We start from the raw sequence: 18495 nt of genomic DNA on the forward strand, positions 1-18495 counted from the left end.
ACCGAAAATTGACAGAATATCTGGCAATGTGTTACTAATATCTAAGCGCAAATATTCATACTGTGGTATTATGGGGATATCATCTAGTGCAAAACTGCATTTTTCAGGTGATCTATTCTTTTAGGTGTAACCACAATACTTAAATTGTTCAATACATCAACCCAAACCACCGGCATGTGGTTAAAATATAAACCTTAATGTTAATAAATGTTACGTCTGTGATAGACCAGGAAAAAACTTACATGTTCACCCCTGGCATTCCAGGGCCCATGGAGTTCGGAGGCCTCATTCCTCCGCCATAGTTCTGTAATGATAACCACGGATCAGACTGTGACACCCAGTACCCACAAGAAGACGAAGACACCATGAGAGGGAAGAGAACAAGAGCACGATTAGTTTACTGAACACAGAGGACAGACATGTTAAAGTAAAGACTATGTATATGTTTTAATGTTAAGCGAACTGAAAGTTTCAATATGGAAAACATTTAAAGGATTAGTGTTATGAGAAACAGTCATAGAGGTGGGTTTAGTATTAATGACAGTTCATTATGTTTATGAGTGTTTATGATCCAGACCTGTGGTCCTGGTCCCATTGGACCCATTCCTCGGGGAGCGTTCATTCTCTGCATGGGTCCCATATTTGGATGGCCTGAGCAAATAATTCAACCATTAAAAAAAAGGCTTTTGTTTTGGTGATTTTAATGGTGATAGCCCGATCAGATTTAGCTTAAATCGCTTATGCCATTTACCTAATAAAGGTAATTTAACCTTAATTTAGTTGATTGATATTAAGCATAAAAAATGATTGTTTGAGGTAATTTATTCATTGTAATGCAAGTTGCTTATTTAGTTAAATTAGTAGTTCGTAGAATTGAAAAGATGTTCATCCTAATACCTGTTGGTCGTGTAGGGTCCATCATATTTGGAGGTAAAGGCTGCCCTCCTGGAGGCTGAAGAAACAGAAAGTTGATTAAAACATAATTGAAAGTCCAACCAAAAAATAGGTCAGACACATTGTTGAAACCCTTTTTAATGTGATCATTTTGGACCTACCGGGTTACCCATTCTGATGGGCGGCCGTGGACCTCCAGCATAGCGTGGAGACATAAAGGGCTGGTGATGAGAACAGAAACAGTCAGTAATATACAACCCCACAATGCATTGCAACAATATGTAGCCAAAATAAAGCTAACGTAGACAGAAGTAACAAAAACGGGGTTATTTGAGCAGAAGCATACCAAAGTGTGTGTTAACGCATGTTAAAGGAAAGGAAAAATATTTGGTAACACTTCAGTATAGGGGGCAATTCTCACTATTAACTAGTTGTTATTAGCATGCCTGTTATTGGCATATTGGCTGTTTATGAGTACTTATAAAGCACATATTCTGCATGACCATACTCTACATCCCTAATCCTACCCAATACCTTAATCTAATTACTACCTTACTAACTATTAATAAGTAACAAATTAAGAGTTTATTGGGGGAAAAGTACATAATGGTTTGTTAATAGTGGAATTGCTCCCTATTCTGAAGTGTGACCAAATATTTTTGTGTTAATATGTATATGATTACCTGTCCATGTGCTCCAATCATGTTAGAGTTGGTAGGTAGCTGAGCATGAGGTGAAGGCTGGGAACCAGGTGGTCCCTGCAGAGAGGGCAGGGTGAGAAAGAGGAGGTTGCCATAGTGCCAATAGCAGTGAGACAAATGCCAAGAGACAGACAAAGCAAAGTCAAAGGAGGGACAGGTGGAAGCGTCAGGTGCAGATAAAGAGAAAACAACCAACGGTGCAAAAAGAAAAGAGGTTATGTTTGGGTTGGATGAGAAGCTCTTACATCATTCACAGAGGATCAGTGGAGACTCGCATTATTTCCAGATTTATTTCAAAAACATTTTTATTTTTAATATATCATAAATTTAAGATATGCTTATGTTTACGTATGGCTTAAAATCAAGCAAAAAACATTGAATGACTTTGAATAAATTCTCTTTTATGTAACCACTAGAGGGCAACGAGGTCTAAGGGTACACCAAAAGACTACTATACCATTTAACTCAAGTTTTCCTTTATGCACCGATGCACACAGTTCACGACTGGGATAAACCAGTTCCACGTCCTACAGTTCTCAATATCTGAGAATTTTTGCCTTGTGTTTATCTCAAAATCCTATGAGGGCTATGACACCATCTGCTCGGAGAAAGATTCTCCAAATGCTTCCCTTCATTAGGTCATTATAAACATCCTATCAACCATATATCTTTTCCAAGAACACATTTAGAGATTTTGATGAGTCACCCTCTCCGAAACCTCCGGTGTGATGAACTGGCAACTCCACTGCTGCATCTAACCAACGTATTAAACCCTAGTCAACAGGGTAACAATAACCCCGGCTCTCAGAGAACAGCATAACCTTGTCTACCATTAGCAGTTAATGGTCGCAATCAAACCGGTTCCCTGCAGACGCTGGGCTTGGCAGATGACCAGAGACTCTGTAGCATAATGACTCCTCTGTGTGCACAGATTTCGAACCAGCAGCATGTGTCTGTGCACCTGAGGAGCTCAGCTTAGATTGTGATTAATGGCTAATGGAGGAGAGTAAAAGGCTGAGGAGGAGAGAAACAGTGGTGACCCACCTGGAAGAATCCGGGGGGCATGGGGCCGCCTGGCATGCCGTCTCCAGGGGGCATGTTGCCTAGGACTGGACTCGGTGCAGCAGCAGCGCTCTGTGGAGAGTAAAAAAAACAATATGAGAGATCCTGAAGTGATCTGTGTGGGGAGCTGTGCCATTATATGACAAGTCTGAATGCCTGACATTACTTTAGTAGAAACCCATCAATCAAACAGAGCTGCATTAATGTGGCATTAACCCTGCGTAAAGACGCATCATCAGCAATCGCTCACTATCAGGCTTTCACTGAGGGGTGAACGTTCTGCCAGTCTCTCCAGTTCAATCTAATGTGCTGTTAGAATATCGGTTTTAGGTCAGCAGGTGAAAGCTGATTACATGACAAGTTAGGATTTAAGAGATTTAAGACAGGTGAGGCGACATCTCACTCAGAAATCCCTTTAAGCAGATCATCTAGATACAGCCGTTCCTACTGGAGAGTGGAGATGGTGAAAGATAATGCTGAACCTCTTTACAATAACACATTCATATTGAATAATCTGTATCTATAACTTGGTTTTTTGCAACAAACAAAAAAACATCTATTAACATCCACCGGAAAACTCCATTATAACTGTCAACCACAAATGGGGCAGTATTTGTATACATAAAGTATTAAAATCATTATTATAAACACTTCGCACTTGTTGCTCAATTTATTGACAATTGATAATCCTCTCGGATCACTGAATTAGACAAGAGGGACATCATTTAGGGCATTTCCTCAACAGTACCAACTAATCTCCTTTGTCAACACTAATCAAAATAATCAAAATAACTCAACTCAACTCACTTTTATTGTCACATCACCACGTGTGGTGAGTGAAAGTCTTAGGTGCGTACTCCATACAAAGTAGAATGCAGTTGGACAGACAACTGTATGACTTTACAGACTTAAGTGACAGTATGTAGTGCAGACGAACAGTGCTAAGTATAAATAGACAGACTGGACAAAAAAGACAATATACATTATACACATATGGACAGTATACACACAATATACGCAAGATATACACATTAGACGTTGAACATATACATTAAATATGCAGGTGTACACATGAACGTGTATGTGTGTAAATAGTGTCAAAACAAACTATTCAACATATGAATTAAACCCTTTTTATATGAAATAAAAACTATAGCCCCCTCAGAAAACTGCTTAGCCCTGGCAAAGCACCCCCAAGGATTTCCTAATATCTTTTACGGAGTGTCTTTTTACACTGATTGCAAATAGCACGTCTTGTAAGCAGAGGCCATATACAATATACACTAACTCTGTCAACTAACGTCTCCAGTGACGTAGAGAGTAAAGCCTATAATGACTACTTCATATCATCGCAGGTTCGAATCTGCCTCCTGCCGACCTTTTCCCCCCCATCACATATCAGATCATAAAGCCATTTATTCTTAATAGATTTAATAGAATTATTAAAAATATTGAAAAGTGGCTAACAATTGTTTAATAATGAAGTTGTAGGGTAAGGTTGGGGTGAACGACTGGCAACGTAACTAAAATAGACCTGACGGGCATATTGTCCCTCCCACCAATTATGAATAATCCAACTGATATTTTATTTCTTAAAATATTATTACTTTATTGATTTTAATATAATAACCAACAAGCTTATAATATCCGAAATCAATAAAAATAAATAAAATGTATTTGGATAAGATTGGCATTTGTTATCAAGATTCAGCCTGTGAGTTTGTGGTTGGCTGCCCTTTCCAACTTTTCCAGTACTTTAGTGTAAGAAAATGTGACTTTTGGATAGCAGCAAACTCAATAAAACATTACTTAAAACAAATCGCATTGACCTGGAAGAGAAGCTCTCCATTTTACCACAGAGAGCAGCTCAAGAGCAGGTAAAGCGGATTGTTATGCCCGCCGTGGCAAATCAGATGTGTTGTTTTTGTACGTGGAGCGCAGGTGCTGTCTGAGTTTACGTTTTAGTTACAGAATTGTAAAACTACAACAGAGTATATGGAGTTCGGGCCAATTGTGAATATATTCAACGTTTTGATTCATCTGCACTTTATGGGAACACGTCATGGTCTTTGCTGAAATAAGTGCGTTTTACTGCTAATTCTATTTCAATACAAAGAACAGAAGAGTGTAGCATTGATTGGTTTGCTTTTGGTTATAGAAGGAATAATTAGGCTAGTGAAGGACCCTTAGTGAAAGGACTCGAACACTGTGCTTACGGATATGCTATTTTTTCTTAACAGAAACTTGTGAAGTAATGACAAAACCATACGCTGATGTATGTTTCGTAGGCTTATGTACACATTGCATAATGTTTTCCACAAAAAAGCACAGCATATTAGGGCTGGGCGATATGGCAAAAAAGTAAACTCGATAGTTTTTTTCTATATTGATCGATAACAATATTTATTTTTATATATATTTAATTAAAAAACCGTATTTAAAATAATCTATTTTAAATATAGTTTATTAACAAAAGTTAACCTTTAACCAGTTAAAATTAAATTAAATGAATGCACTGTTGCAACACAGAGGATATTAGGCCATAAACAACATGTACCAGTTCATTCAGTCTCATTTTGACTCATTAAGTAAAGGGAGTGTTCATTCAGTACATTCAACCAATGAAAGGGCTCCGTTACTGTGTACATTCGAACGCTATTGGCTCAGCACCTGCGCACATACATAACACTGCAATAATGTCTTGCTCGAGTAGTGGGATTTATTTAATGCATTCAGTGAACCTTAGTCTTTCAAAAAGACATCTCACATAAACTGTAGTACATTTCTTTAATCATGCAAGCATCTTACATACAAGGTTCAATATTTTAATGTGCACACAAACTCACTTCATTACATCTCTAATCTGTACAGGGCAGCGCTGTTTTGTTTCATAAGCACCAGCTCATGTTAGCAGATATGTTAACGATGGATATAAAAACGTTTGTGCTTGAGTTTTGAAGTAACTCGCTTGCAATTGTGCCTCAAGTTTGCTTTGTTTAACCGCCGATTGCGAAAAAACAATAAGACACTTGATAAACCGCGTGATGACAACTCGAGGTTAGTTTCACCTTTGTTTCCGCTTCCAGTAATGTTTTCCTCCTCATGTTGAGTTTTCTTTGCCAAGTGCAGTATGAAATGGACTTTGTACTTTGACGCGCATGTTAAAAGCTGCACGCTGACTGACTGTTGTTGTGTTTATTTCTGCGTTCTGTTAGACTGTAAGATTAATCCATACCGAGTCAAAATGCCAATAGTTTATCGTCGTTTTTGAAATACATTCTATCGCGATTCGATATGATATCGTTTATTGGCACAGCCCTACAGCATATAATGTAAGCTTGTTCTAAAAAGGTCACAAAATCTTAATTAATTAACAATAACTATACCCTAACTATAAGCGCACCCATGGGAGAAGTGTAGGCTAATGCACTATAACAATATTTTTAATAAGCTGTTCTGTAGCCTATTTAAACGGCAAAATTGCATGTCGTCTAGCTACAAGGCATTTATTAATTTAATAATTTTATTAGCCCACCCTCTAAACTGTTAAGCCCCCCCTTAGCGCCCCCAGAAAAAAAGTCCTAGCATCGCCCCTGTTGCCAGGTAATGTTAAAGAGACAGTACCCTTGTGCGAGCATTGGTTACTTTAAACAAATGCACAATGATTAGACGTGCAACATTTTTTTGTATGAATCTTCAGCCATGTGAACTTCTTTTGTTCAACATCAAACAATGATTTTTCATTAAAATGATAGTCAGAGAAGAGTTAGAACTGACTGCCAATACTGAGACAAAGCCCATAACATTTTCACCTTGAACAACTAAACATAAAATTATTGATTTGTGCAGTTTGCCTTAATAATTAACTTACAGTAGACAGACATTGTGCACTTCCAAACACATTTCCTTTTGTAATGTTTAAACCTCACTGCAATTTCTGACTAAACCAAATAAAAATCTGACCACAGATTTAGTAATTTTTCTCCCCCTAGCTGACAACTCACTTCCTGTGTCAATCTCATTTATCAGCCCATCATAAACCCCCGTGGGGATCTCAGGACACGCCCTCCGGCACCACCAATCAGTTTAAACAACCAGTCAACAGCTAAGCTTCCTCCACTGCCTCTGGTCATTCTCACAGAGTACACGGTGGTCCACTGAGCGATACTCGCAGAGTATGTGCAGTAGGGATGCACCGAAACGAAAATTCTTGGCCGAAGCTGAACCTGATGTGAAACACTTGGCTGAAGGCCGAATAATACCGAACACCGAACATGGTTTTTTGCATTTCTTCTATTTATTAAGACATTTTTTTCACTATTGCACAAACTGAATAGTCAAAATGTGCTTTTTATAATTTGTCTTGCTTTTCAATAAAATACAATACAACTTAATATAAAATTGAGCAAAACAAAGTAAATTCAAACAAAAAATTGAGCCCTCTCTCTTCATGAATAGCCTATATTAATTAGGCCTATAACTGACTGCTAAAAGAATGTAATGTAAGTTACTCTGTACCCCTACAACAAAACACTTCATTAAAAACTGTCATTCCACATTAGGCCTATAAGATAAAAATATGAATAAACTAAAACAGTTGGATTATTATAGGCTACATTGCAAAATGATTTGAGAAAAAAAAACATCCAATGCAAGCAATTCTGACTGATGCTGACTGACAACCATTTCAGTTCACGTCTCTCCTTCAAACTCCGCCCACAAAAGCTGACCGTTCTCTCAGAAGGTGCACTCGTGGCCAGGATGCACAGAACATACTTTGACAAGTTGTTTAGTACAGGGAACTGTGTGCACGCGACCACTGTATGATGTCAAAGGATGTCGCGAGCGGCGGGGCTACTGTCAGACAGCCCGCTTCCGTCTGAAGTAAAGTTACCGACCGGTAAAGACGCTTTCATTCGGAAATTTACTTCCGTGCGGCAAGTCCCGTGCTGTGTCTTTCTCTGACACTTTAAAGTGCTCCACACACACACTGCCAAAATGTTTGCGGCAGTAATAAAGTGCACGCGTGTCTCTCTCTCTCTGCGCTAGTTGCTGCTTGATCGTATCGCGAGTCATGTTTGGTAAAATTTATTCGGCCATTTCAAATATTGCTATTTTCGGCCCAACATTTTCGGTGGCCGAACATTCGGTGCATCCCTAATGTGCAGTTTCCACCACTGTGACGGTCATAATATCGCTTTTTATTGCTGTATCTAAGAGGAACTTTACATGTTTGTGTTTCCCTCTCATGTGATATGAGTGTGATGAAGCTCAGGATCTGCACATTAGATGCCACTTGAGACAGCGGACCTGCATCACTGACAAATCTGCACTTCACATTCTGACATCATTAAACGAAAATCCAGGTCTTGCTCTTACCTCAGTACACAAAAGATGCATCTGGCTAGATGATTGTTAAAACTAATATATTCATTTGATCCTGGGCTGAGAGGTACACGATCGTCCTGGTGGCACGTATGTGGGGTATTTGAAAAGATGAGTAGGCTTACTGTGGTTGTGTGACCTTGGAAATGTTAGATAAAGTATTATAGGTATGGGATGGGGCAGTATAATATTGAAAATAAATGGAATAGGTGACAACTTGCTAAATAATGCAATACGCTATACAATAATGTGTTAAACCAATTTAATTTACATTTAATCTGAGAATAACTGTATCACCAAACACTCTTTCTTGGATAAATAGCATCACTCTCTCTGTCTCATAAGTTTCTTTGCTATCTGCATTGACCTAAATCTTTGAATATTCACAACTTTTTGATGTACTAAAATTATTAAGTTGTTGCAAAGTTGCAAACATTGGGATATGCACATTTGTGCTAATGTAATAATCCTCGCAGCCTTAAAGTCGGGGTAACCGATTTCTGAATTACGCTTTAGACAACTGAGTCAGGCCGAGTTCCAAACAACCTTGTAGCCAATCAGCAGTAAGGTGCACAGTGCACAGGATGGACATTAGCCGAGCCGAGCGCTGACGAAAGCGAAAGATGGGGGTAGGGGTGTGTTTGTTTTGGTGATTTGAACATCAACAACGGCTAAGAGAAGTCGGACACCCCGCCTTTAATATGGCTGATATTACCACAGGACGCATAAACTGTTAATGTTCAATGGACAAAAATGCACCCATGCCAACTGCAATACCAGGAATACAATACTTATACTCTTGTTTATTAAGGCTACAGCATATCTAGAAAAATATATCTACTTATTTTACTCTTAAAAGTGTGCCTTTAAAACATTGTATCCTCATAATGAACAGAACACTGAACCTATTGTGGTTATGGTACTTTGGACCTTACCCTGGTAATATCGAAGGCAACTGAAAAAAGAAATTCCAATAAAAAACATTATGGAAGATTATGGACTGTGGCAGCTATTCGTGTCATTAAGCTGCAAGTATAATGCCACTCAAAAGACCTATCAAAATATTTCATTAGGATCCAAACTATTACATCTCACTAGTTAAAGGAAAAGTTCATCTCAAAGTTGTGTTATTTTTTACTCACCCACATGACCTTCAACATGTTTTAAGACCTCCCGGCGTCTTCGGTACACAAATAAAGATATTTTAGGTGACATCTGAGAGATTTCCGGGCCTCCTCATAGACATCGTGGTTCTAGTTGTTGTCAAGGTCCAGAAGAGTACTAAAGACATCATTAAATTGGTCTATCCGCTCATAGTGGCTCAATTGAATTTGTTTTAAGCGACAACAATACTTTATGTGCGAAAAACAAACCAAAATAACGACTTTAATCAATATATTCTCCTCTGTCTTGTCGGTCTATGGTGCGCTTTCACGAGAGCACTTGGACGCATGCACATTCGTTTTGTACGGTTGGGCAAAAAAGTGCATTCATCAGACATTTTGCGAAGATCAGCTTATATACAGCATGCGTCTGCTTGTAAACACAGAGTTGCGCTTCCAGGTTGTCAGTCAGAACGCCGGTGTCTGCCCCCACTGAATGCGCATGTGTAGAAGTGCTCTCGTGAACGCGCACCATAGACTGACAAGACAGAGGAGAATATATCGATTAAAGTCATTATTTTGGTTTGTTTTTCGCACATTAATTATTGTCGTGTTCATTCAATTGAACCACTATGAGCGGATGGACCAATTTGACGATGTCTTTAGTACTTTTCTGGACCTTGACAACAACTATAACCATTTTGTCTATGAGGAGGCCTGGAAATCTCTCGGTTTGTCACCTAAAATATCTGTAATCGTGTTCCGAAGACGTCGGGAGGTCTTAAAACATGTTGAACATTATATGGGTGAGTAAAAAATAACACAATTTAGATTTTGAGATGAACTTTTCCTTTAAAGTGTGCTATCGAATGGATGTCTACTTTGCATACAGCTTATCACACAGCGCCCATTTAACAGTCAAAACACACTCTTTGTGCTCATACTGTCTGTCACTTGGTGGACAGGTGTTACTGGTTTTTGTATTTGCACGCTTACTTTCCACATGGAGTGTCAGCCAGCTTCTGAAGAGAAGCATCGCGCTTGTCTGTCTCCACGGAGTGAGGAGATGAGTGCCATCTGCCTGGTAACAAAGCCTCTTAATCTGATGCCATCCATACATCTGACCTCAACCCAGATAAGATCCAACAGCCCAGGGGTTAAATGAATGAAATGAATTATCAAATACTAAACGCAGACTGAGAGAGAGACATCACAGAGGAAACACTCGCTCTGGTCCAAAACCTACTGAGTTGTCTCCATAAACCACATTTTAAGGATGATTCACACTGATTTAATACGTTTATGGCCATGCATTTTTAAAGCTGTAGACTTTCAGTAAACAGAATTCCATCAGAGGACTCCTGACCAGCTCCAAAGATATCTTTACACATGCAAGAATACACCCATATAGTGTGGGCAAAGTTAGTTTTTATTGAAATTAGTTCAGTGTTTGCATTGCCTGTGATCTGTAAAGAAATCTACTGTTACATAGGTGTATAGGCTGATATGTATGTACAGCCACAAACAAAATTAAGGGACCTTTTCAAAGACCATTTTCAGTTTTTTTTAAATTACTACTTACAGGTATGTGTTTAGGTAAAATTATCATATTTCTCCCAAATTTCAAATAAAATGTTTCTATTTGTGTTTATTTGCAGAAAATGAAAACTGGTGAAACAGGTCAAAATAACAGAAAAGATGCTCTGTATTTTTTCAGACCTCAAATGCTGCAAAGAAAACAAGTCCATATTCACTTTTATGCAATACAACAATAATATTTGTACATGTATTTAGGAAACATTCAAAAAAGATTTTTCTATGTGATAACCTGGTCCCAGTTGCATAAACTTAAGTTAAGCTAAGTTAAGACTACGTCTTAACAACTAGTCTCACTGACTAGCAATTAGTTTGGACTAATAGTCTTACTTTTCAAATTTAAATAAGCCCAGTAAATCTTTTTATGTGACTGATTTAAAGAAGTTATGACCAGTCTTGAAGAAAAAATGGGATGAATAACTTCTAAGACTAGTCTAAGCAGTTTATACAACCGGCTCTGGATTTTTATCACAGTTTTTTTGTGTCTTGTCATGCTGTCAGTCTTTTGCTGTTGGGTGACTTCATGTCATTCCTGAGGTTTGATTTTGTTGAAATTCAACAGCAGTGTTGGGTGTAACTATTTACTTAGTAATTAGTTACTGTAATTGAATTACTTTTCCCTTGGAAAGTAAAGTAAGGGATTAGGGGCTGTGTCCACCGAGGCGCATTTACGCGGCTGAAAACGGCAGGAGCTCGGCTGAAATGCCCGCTGCAGTTCTGCCCAAAGTTGAGCATTTTTCAACTCTGGGCGCCCGGTCGAACGCCTGCGCTGATCGTGGGAAAAACGCATAGCACCAGTGCGGAAAAAAATGTCAACTGATGGCTTTTTTTAAAAGCTCGGCGTTTTCTTTCAAAACAATTGAAAAAACACGCCGGCCACAGGCGTAAACGCCTCGGTGGACACAGCCTCTTACTTTTATTTTTTCTGTAATTTAATTACAGTTACTTCTGATGTAATTAAACTAAATACTGTGTGTAATATTATGAGTAACTGACAGCCCTAATTCTAGTGTTCTTTGACAGGGGGCTAACCTCATTGTCATGGCAACAGTTTGGGATGAAGTATTTTGTTTTTGGAGTCTGTTGAAAAACGATACCCATTCAAAAAGCCAGCTGAGAAGCATAACAAGCGTAGTCATGACTTCAACCAAACCGGTAGCGGTACGACAGTGGCGATCCGTACCTCAGTGAAGTTGGCACCCCATATAAATAAATTGTCACGAAAACTATACCATTCGTTTGTGCTGTGTTTGTGCCGATTTGTGCCGCAAAAATGAACATTTGTGCTGGTTTGGCGTTCAAGATATTAAACATTCTTTTTCTTGGCTGTGTGACGTCACTCTACACCCCATGTCGTCCAACTCTTATCAAATTGGTACCGTTCGTTTGTGCTCGATTTGTGCCCGTTTGTGCCATTAAAACAAATGTAACTACTTTCCTTCCCGGTATATAACAAGAAGAATTTTGGGGCAGTGACGTCACTTTCCACCCCATGTCGTTTAAATTGCCCCAAACAGGTGGCGTTCGTTTGTGCTCGATTTGTGCCGTTAAAATGACCACTGTATGTTTTTCCCTGGCTTGGAAATAATAAATAATATTTGATTGCCATGATTGCACCTGCACCTGTTGCCCATCCCATGGACACTATATGTACCCTGTCTTGTGTTCATAATGTTGTCAGATCTAGTTGTACTTTGGTTATTGTCTAGTTCCGACCCCTTGTTCTCTCGTAGATTCCTAGTTGTATGTTTTGTTACCTTGTGGATATTAATTTTTTTCAATTTATATAGCGCTTTTCACAATGTGCATTGTTCCAAAGCAGCTTTACAGGAGCAAATAAGAAAAACACAGAAAGGTAAAACACAGCACAGTGCATGGTGTTTATAGACCAAGCAATATCATTATAATAAATAATATCTAATAAATAAATGAATAAATAAATAAATACTAAATAAATAAATGCAGTCTCCCGGTGAGCAAGCCAACACTGCACTGCTCTGCTGTGGCGAGGAACCCAAACTCCAATGATGAATAATGGAGAAAAAAAAACCTCGGGAGAAACCAGGCTCAGCCGGGAGGGCCAGATCTCCTCTGATGTGTCATAGCTGCAATCATATTACCCTTTTTACCCTTGTCATATTACCCTTGTCATCTTGTCGATTACCTTTTTGTGGATGTTACCTTTTGTGAATTTTACCCTTTTATTGGATTTACCCCTTTTTTGCCTGGAAACATTATTAAACACCTCTTCACTCAGTATCCTGTTGTGGCATCGTCCATCTGTCCCGGTGTAGTGTTACACCTGCTGCAAATGCGTCGACTATTTTATTGTCTATTTATTAAAAACTATTTTATTGCACTTATCTTTATTTTACGTTACTTGTTTTATTATCTTTAAGCAAAAATCAACTTGTACAAATTCCTGGTGTATTGAATAAATGTAAAGATTAACACTGGAAGCTCACAGCAGTTCTTGGTTTAGCTACTGTTCATCAACATGCCAGTAAAATAGGCTTCTTGAAGAGGATTTGCACATCAGAGTATTTAAACTAATGTAATGCAAACTTGCGATTGCTGTAACGTTAATGGAAGTAAACAGACAAACGTTAACACTGTAACAATAGCGCTCAATGGGAAAGGCCAAAAATAATATATAAGGTGCGCCACTGACATTGCAATAAATTGGAAGAAATGCAACGCTAAATAGCTGCCCTGAGGCGCTCTTGCTATGACATAAATAGCTATCCGAAAGGCAGCTGAGTGTCATGTCTTTTGTTAAACGGACTTTGGCGCTCTCTCTGTGTGTGTGCTGGGTTTCGTGTGCAGTGTGAAACACATGAAATACATTCTTGATGTGCCAAATTGGACATTATCACTTTGGTACAGCGGGATACAACAAAGCCGCTAGGTTATGGTGCTTCCGATGGCTGATCAGCATTATACTCAGCAGCCTCGCTTCACTGCCCGACCACCACTCGCCATTAGATATTTACTTGTGGGGATGCGCTTATCTAGCTCAACGCAAAGACATGCAGACAAACACGGACAAGAGCCACCAACCGTACCGAACGGTTCAATATTATATTGAGAATTGTGGCATCCCTAGAAGACATAAATACAAAAATATTTGAAAGTTTTAGTGCTGTGCCACCTTAAATGCTTTAGACGATACTGCTTGAGCAATTTCTCAACGATAAATAATATTTTTAAAGCACATAAAATGTGTAAACATTTGTTTATATTGAATACATACTGTATATAATAAATATACAATGAAATAATAAAAAACTTATTCTGAAGACTCGAGAGAATTTGCGAGATTATTTGTGTTCACAGTCAGGACTTGAAAAACTGGTTTGAAAATTTGTTCGTGTGCGGTATTCGTCACATCACGGCGCACCATACATTATAGGAGCAAAACGATTAAATCTAGGTTTTTTGTCCTCATGTTTGTGGTCCCTCACAGTTTGAAACTCTTATAAGATTTTAAAAAATCTTTTGGTGAGGCCCCGGCATAAGACTGAAAACAAACACCAACAGGCAGGGGCAGATTTAGTGATTTGGGGGCCCTAGGCAAATCCATGTATGGGGGCCCCAACTATGCACCATTTTACTTTACTGCAACCCTTATTTTTCTTTCTCTTTTCACGACCAGTCAAAGTGACAGGGGAAAACTAAGCTTAATAAACACAGATACTGACTAATTAAAAAATATATAATAATGAATTCCCAAATGAAAAACATGGGATAGTGCCTTAACAAAACACTTATATTAAAGTTCTAAAAAAATTTGATGAAATGAAAACTAATAAGTTATATAAAGCATTAAATTTATTCAATCAAACGGAAAAGTTGAAAATTTTAATATAAGCCTTTTTTATAAGACTTTTTAGCCTATAAGTAACCAGTCTAACTAAATGAGCAAAGCTCATTCACACCCTACGTTCTCTTGTAGTTCACTGAGCTTTGAACGATTCACTGATCTCTTACATTCTGTGTAAACGAATTGGTTCAAAAGAGTAATTTGTTTGCGAGTCGTTCTGATCGCAATGTGCGTTCATACTGGCGAACTCGCTGTGTACAGAATAACGCTGATTTAACAAGCCAACTTCACAGCTAAAAACATTATAATGATGTACAGCTTTTCAATAAATTCAAGAAAATGTAAATTGAACGTAAAACTCCTGAACAGCCGTGAAACACAGCTAATACAGCTCCTAATATACTGTAGCTCTTCTACTGAACTCTTCAGCGTCTCACTGCTGGTAATGAAACAGCGTCTCCATTGTGGCGTAACTGCACTTACAAATGACAATCTGTTTAATAATGCACGCAGTGTTTTTTGTGAAGACACTCGACATATTTTTGACGAGAGTCTAAGGCGGCACGAAATTTGATTGAGGCGGCCGCCTCCAATTTCTTTATGCAGGAAAAACCCTGATCTGGGATTACTATAGTGTGCCCTCTCTCCGTGTTTTTTTGTGGTTAACGACCTTTCATGCATTTAAATGTGACCAAATTTCTGTACTAGTGCGTACAGTAAGAATCGTTAGCACTGTACTGACGTTATTATATTATGTCTTTATGTGCCCATCGATCTGCGCAGCGGAGTCAAACAACCTTTCTACCTTTAAACTGGCCGCTCTCTCCTACCAAGCGCACAGCGCTCTTTGTTTGACAGATTTTTTGGTCGTCAGTCATTTTAACTGTGTTGTCGGTGTTCATGGAGAAATACTCACGGGCACATTATCATTGCTCGTGGCCAGAAGAGTGCTGTGTCTGGCGGGAGAGAGAGGCGCTGCTGCAGTAGTAGCAGCGGGGGAGTTTGTGTGGGGAAAAAGCAGACACTTTGGCAACAATCTTTTGTAAATCGTCTTTTTTCCTCTGTGCTGGTGTAGCTGCGTTCTTTGTTGTTTTATTTCCCTGCGACTTTTACTTCGTTTTGCAGCTAATGTACCACACAATGACACTCTCGCTGTGGGCAGTTCTACTAATTCCGCCACTGCGTTAACTTTCTCTAGCTGGTGTCAAATTCGTCTCGCGCATATACGGTGCTAATGGAATGGTCCACTCTAATCTATAATGGGGGGAGTGCCTTCGTACAGATGTAACAACGTAAAACGTTAACAGGGATATCCCGACTATTTTGATGATTACTTGGGGCTCTACGTGGCTGCTGACATGGCTTATTGGTTAAGTCCACCCCTTCCTTTTGGGGGCCCCTGGTAGCTCGGGGCCCCAGGCGATTGCCTACCTTTGCCTAATGTTAAGTCCGCCCCTGCCAACAGGGGTAACAAACTTAGCCAACCAAAAATGTTGGATGCAGGTGTTTGTTGGAGTAGTGTGAGGTTTTCTGGAGAGAGAAGAATGAGGGGAGAGGGTGGGAGACAGATCCTAACCACAGCCTGAAGCAACACCTTCTGTCTGATGTCAGCAGTTCCCCTGGAGATTCATTAATGATTACCAGAGACACACTGACGGAGACTTTTGTGATACAACAGCCCTAAAAGGGGGAGGTTACATTAGGACATAAAGAGACCATAAACAGCTCAGATCTATAGAGGTGTGATATATGATACTATAAGCTGTAGGACAGATTTCCGCCTCAGACAGATTTGAAGAAAAGTATCTGATCCACTAATAATGCACCATCTCTGCAATTCTCAAGACATTCAGACACAATCAACAAACAAATCAGTGATTTCTGTCTATGAGCAGAACCAAGACCATTACTGTCAAGAACAACTCCATCAGACCACTGAAATACTGAAAACTGATAGGCTTGCAGTTTAATGGCTATTGACAGCTGTTCCTTAGGGATTCAGGCTGGTATACAGCAGAAAACGCTCGACTTTCAGGCAATAAGCTCTCTCCATCTGCCACCATCTCCAGTAGCTTCTCTTTCTCTGTCCAAAAAGGGTCTGAGCTCTTCTCCTCCCACAATCCTCGCTGTTATAAAAGGGCATCTGCTCAAGCAGCTCCCCTCCTGTGGCGCCCATGACTATGTTCTGAAAATCATACTTCCATAGTGCGCTCAAAAAATTGCAGTATGGAGCATGCACATACATAAAATATCAGGGAAACTTACCAGATATGCCAAAATGTGGTCAGTACAATCAAAGGTTAAAGGGATATTTCACAAGCAAAACAAAATTTCCCCATGTTCTACTCACCCTCAAGGCATCCTGACTGAATATGACTTTCTTCTTGAAGAATAATGCAGTCGAAGTTATAATACCACGTATCATTTTACTTCCAAACAGTAGAATGGGAGTGAATGTGCGTTGTCTTTTTGAAGCTCCAAAAAGTGCATCCAAAGAACTGATCGGCTCTGTGGTCTTAACAAAGGTCTTCTGAAGCGAATCGATGCGATTGTTTAGGAGAAAGTAAGCTTTCTCATACGTAGCACCTAAACTCTGGAATAGCCTTCCCGATATTATTTGGGGGTCAGACACACTCTCCCAATTTACGTCTAGATTAAAGACACATCTTTTCAGCCAAGCATTCACATAATGCATAGTATGCAACAACAATAAAAATGAATGAACAGCAGCTACACCTTATTCTCTTTCTGCCCTCCTCCTCCACCTCGGGATGCCCAGATTACGCCAGGTCCAGATGAACGTCATATGCTCATCTCAAACTAGAGATTACGCCAGCTCCAGTTGAACATCCCGTGCCATCCTCCTGCGAGAGCCTGCGGACTGACTGCCCATCCCAGCTCCAGCTCAGGAAATTCCCCCACCCAAGAGCAAAGACTACTTGTTGTCACATTAATGGTAACAGGATTTACAATACTTAGTATTTAATGCTAAACTTACATCACATGACAGCAGTTTGAAGTTATAGCTGCACTCAGCTACATTATGCTATTACTATCTTCCCTGCTTATAACATTCCTCTGTTGTCTGATATCGGTCACAAAATGAGACAAAATTAGACCTAAACAGTTTCGACAAATGAAATTTCCTAAATCACAATTAATGAACTCTCCTTGTTATTCGTAAACATTTACTCAGTAACTTTTAATCAAAGTCACTGAGTGCAGCTGTGACACGTCAGAGTGGATCTGGCCCTCCCGGCTGAGACTGGTTTCTCCTGAGGTTTTTTCCCCCATTCATTTATCAGTGGAGTTTGGGTTCCTCGCCACAGGGCCGTGTTGGCTTGCTCTCCGGGAGAGTGCTATATTATATGAGCTTAAAGGTTCGGTAAATTCCGTTAACATTGCTTTATTAGAATGATATTACTTGTTCTACAAACACCATGCACTGTACTGTGTTTTACCGTTCCTGTGTTTTTCTTATTTTCTCCTGTAAAGCTGCTTCGGAACAATGCACATTGTTCCAAGCGCTATATAACTAAAATTGAACTGAATTGAGAAATATCCATATTGACAGCGCTATTAACATTGATGTCTAGCATCCGTTATCCCTCGGCTGTGCTTGAACCCGAGGCTTTTTTTCCCTGGCAAATGACGGTGACGAAAGCTCCCGTGCAGAGGAGGCGGCCTCCTATTGGAACAAAACAAAAAATGCTGCATTCGTCACCGGAACTTACGACACGCTTGCGTCATTTGCCGGAAAAACAAGCCTCTGGTAACAGCTTCATGTCTACTAAATGGCTCTAATCTGGAATGTCCAGCACTAATAACCAACTGCAGATCTTCTAGATTTTTTATATAACCAATCTAGAAAGCAGAAAAAATCTCATAGTCACAGTCTCCTTCAATGATACTATTTCACTATAAATGTGAA

At 39.3% G+C, this 18495-nt stretch overlaps 1 protein-coding gene across 4 annotated transcripts in view; it reads right to left on the reverse strand.

Moving 5' to 3' along the window:
- Positions 1–18495, reverse strand: part of ssbp3a (single stranded DNA binding protein 3a) — a 34843-nt gene that overhangs the window by 4133 nt on the left and 12215 nt on the right. The window contains exons 5-10 of one of the 4 annotated variants that reach the window (XM_057334214.1): positions 2640–2729; positions 1578–1652; positions 1056–1115; positions 898–952; positions 578–651; positions 243–304 (exon numbers count right to left, since the gene is read on the reverse strand). In XM_057334214.1, coding sequence (XP_057190197.1) covers positions 243–304; positions 578–651; positions 898–952; positions 1056–1115; positions 1578–1652; positions 2640–2729 — 416 coding nt within the window. Of the gene's footprint in view, positions 1–242; positions 329–577; positions 652–897; positions 953–1055; positions 1116–1577; positions 1653–2639; positions 2730–18495 lie in introns of all 4 variants that reach the window. The other 3 variants (XM_057334213.1, XM_057334217.1, XM_057334216.1) reach the window with 3 other exon arrangements.

Source organism: Triplophysa rosa, linkage group LG5, assembly GCF_024868665.1.
Source record: "Triplophysa rosa linkage group LG5, Trosa_1v2, whole genome shotgun sequence".
In the NCBI taxonomy this organism is placed as follows: domain Eukaryota; kingdom Metazoa; phylum Chordata; class Actinopteri; order Cypriniformes; family Nemacheilidae; genus Triplophysa; species Triplophysa rosa.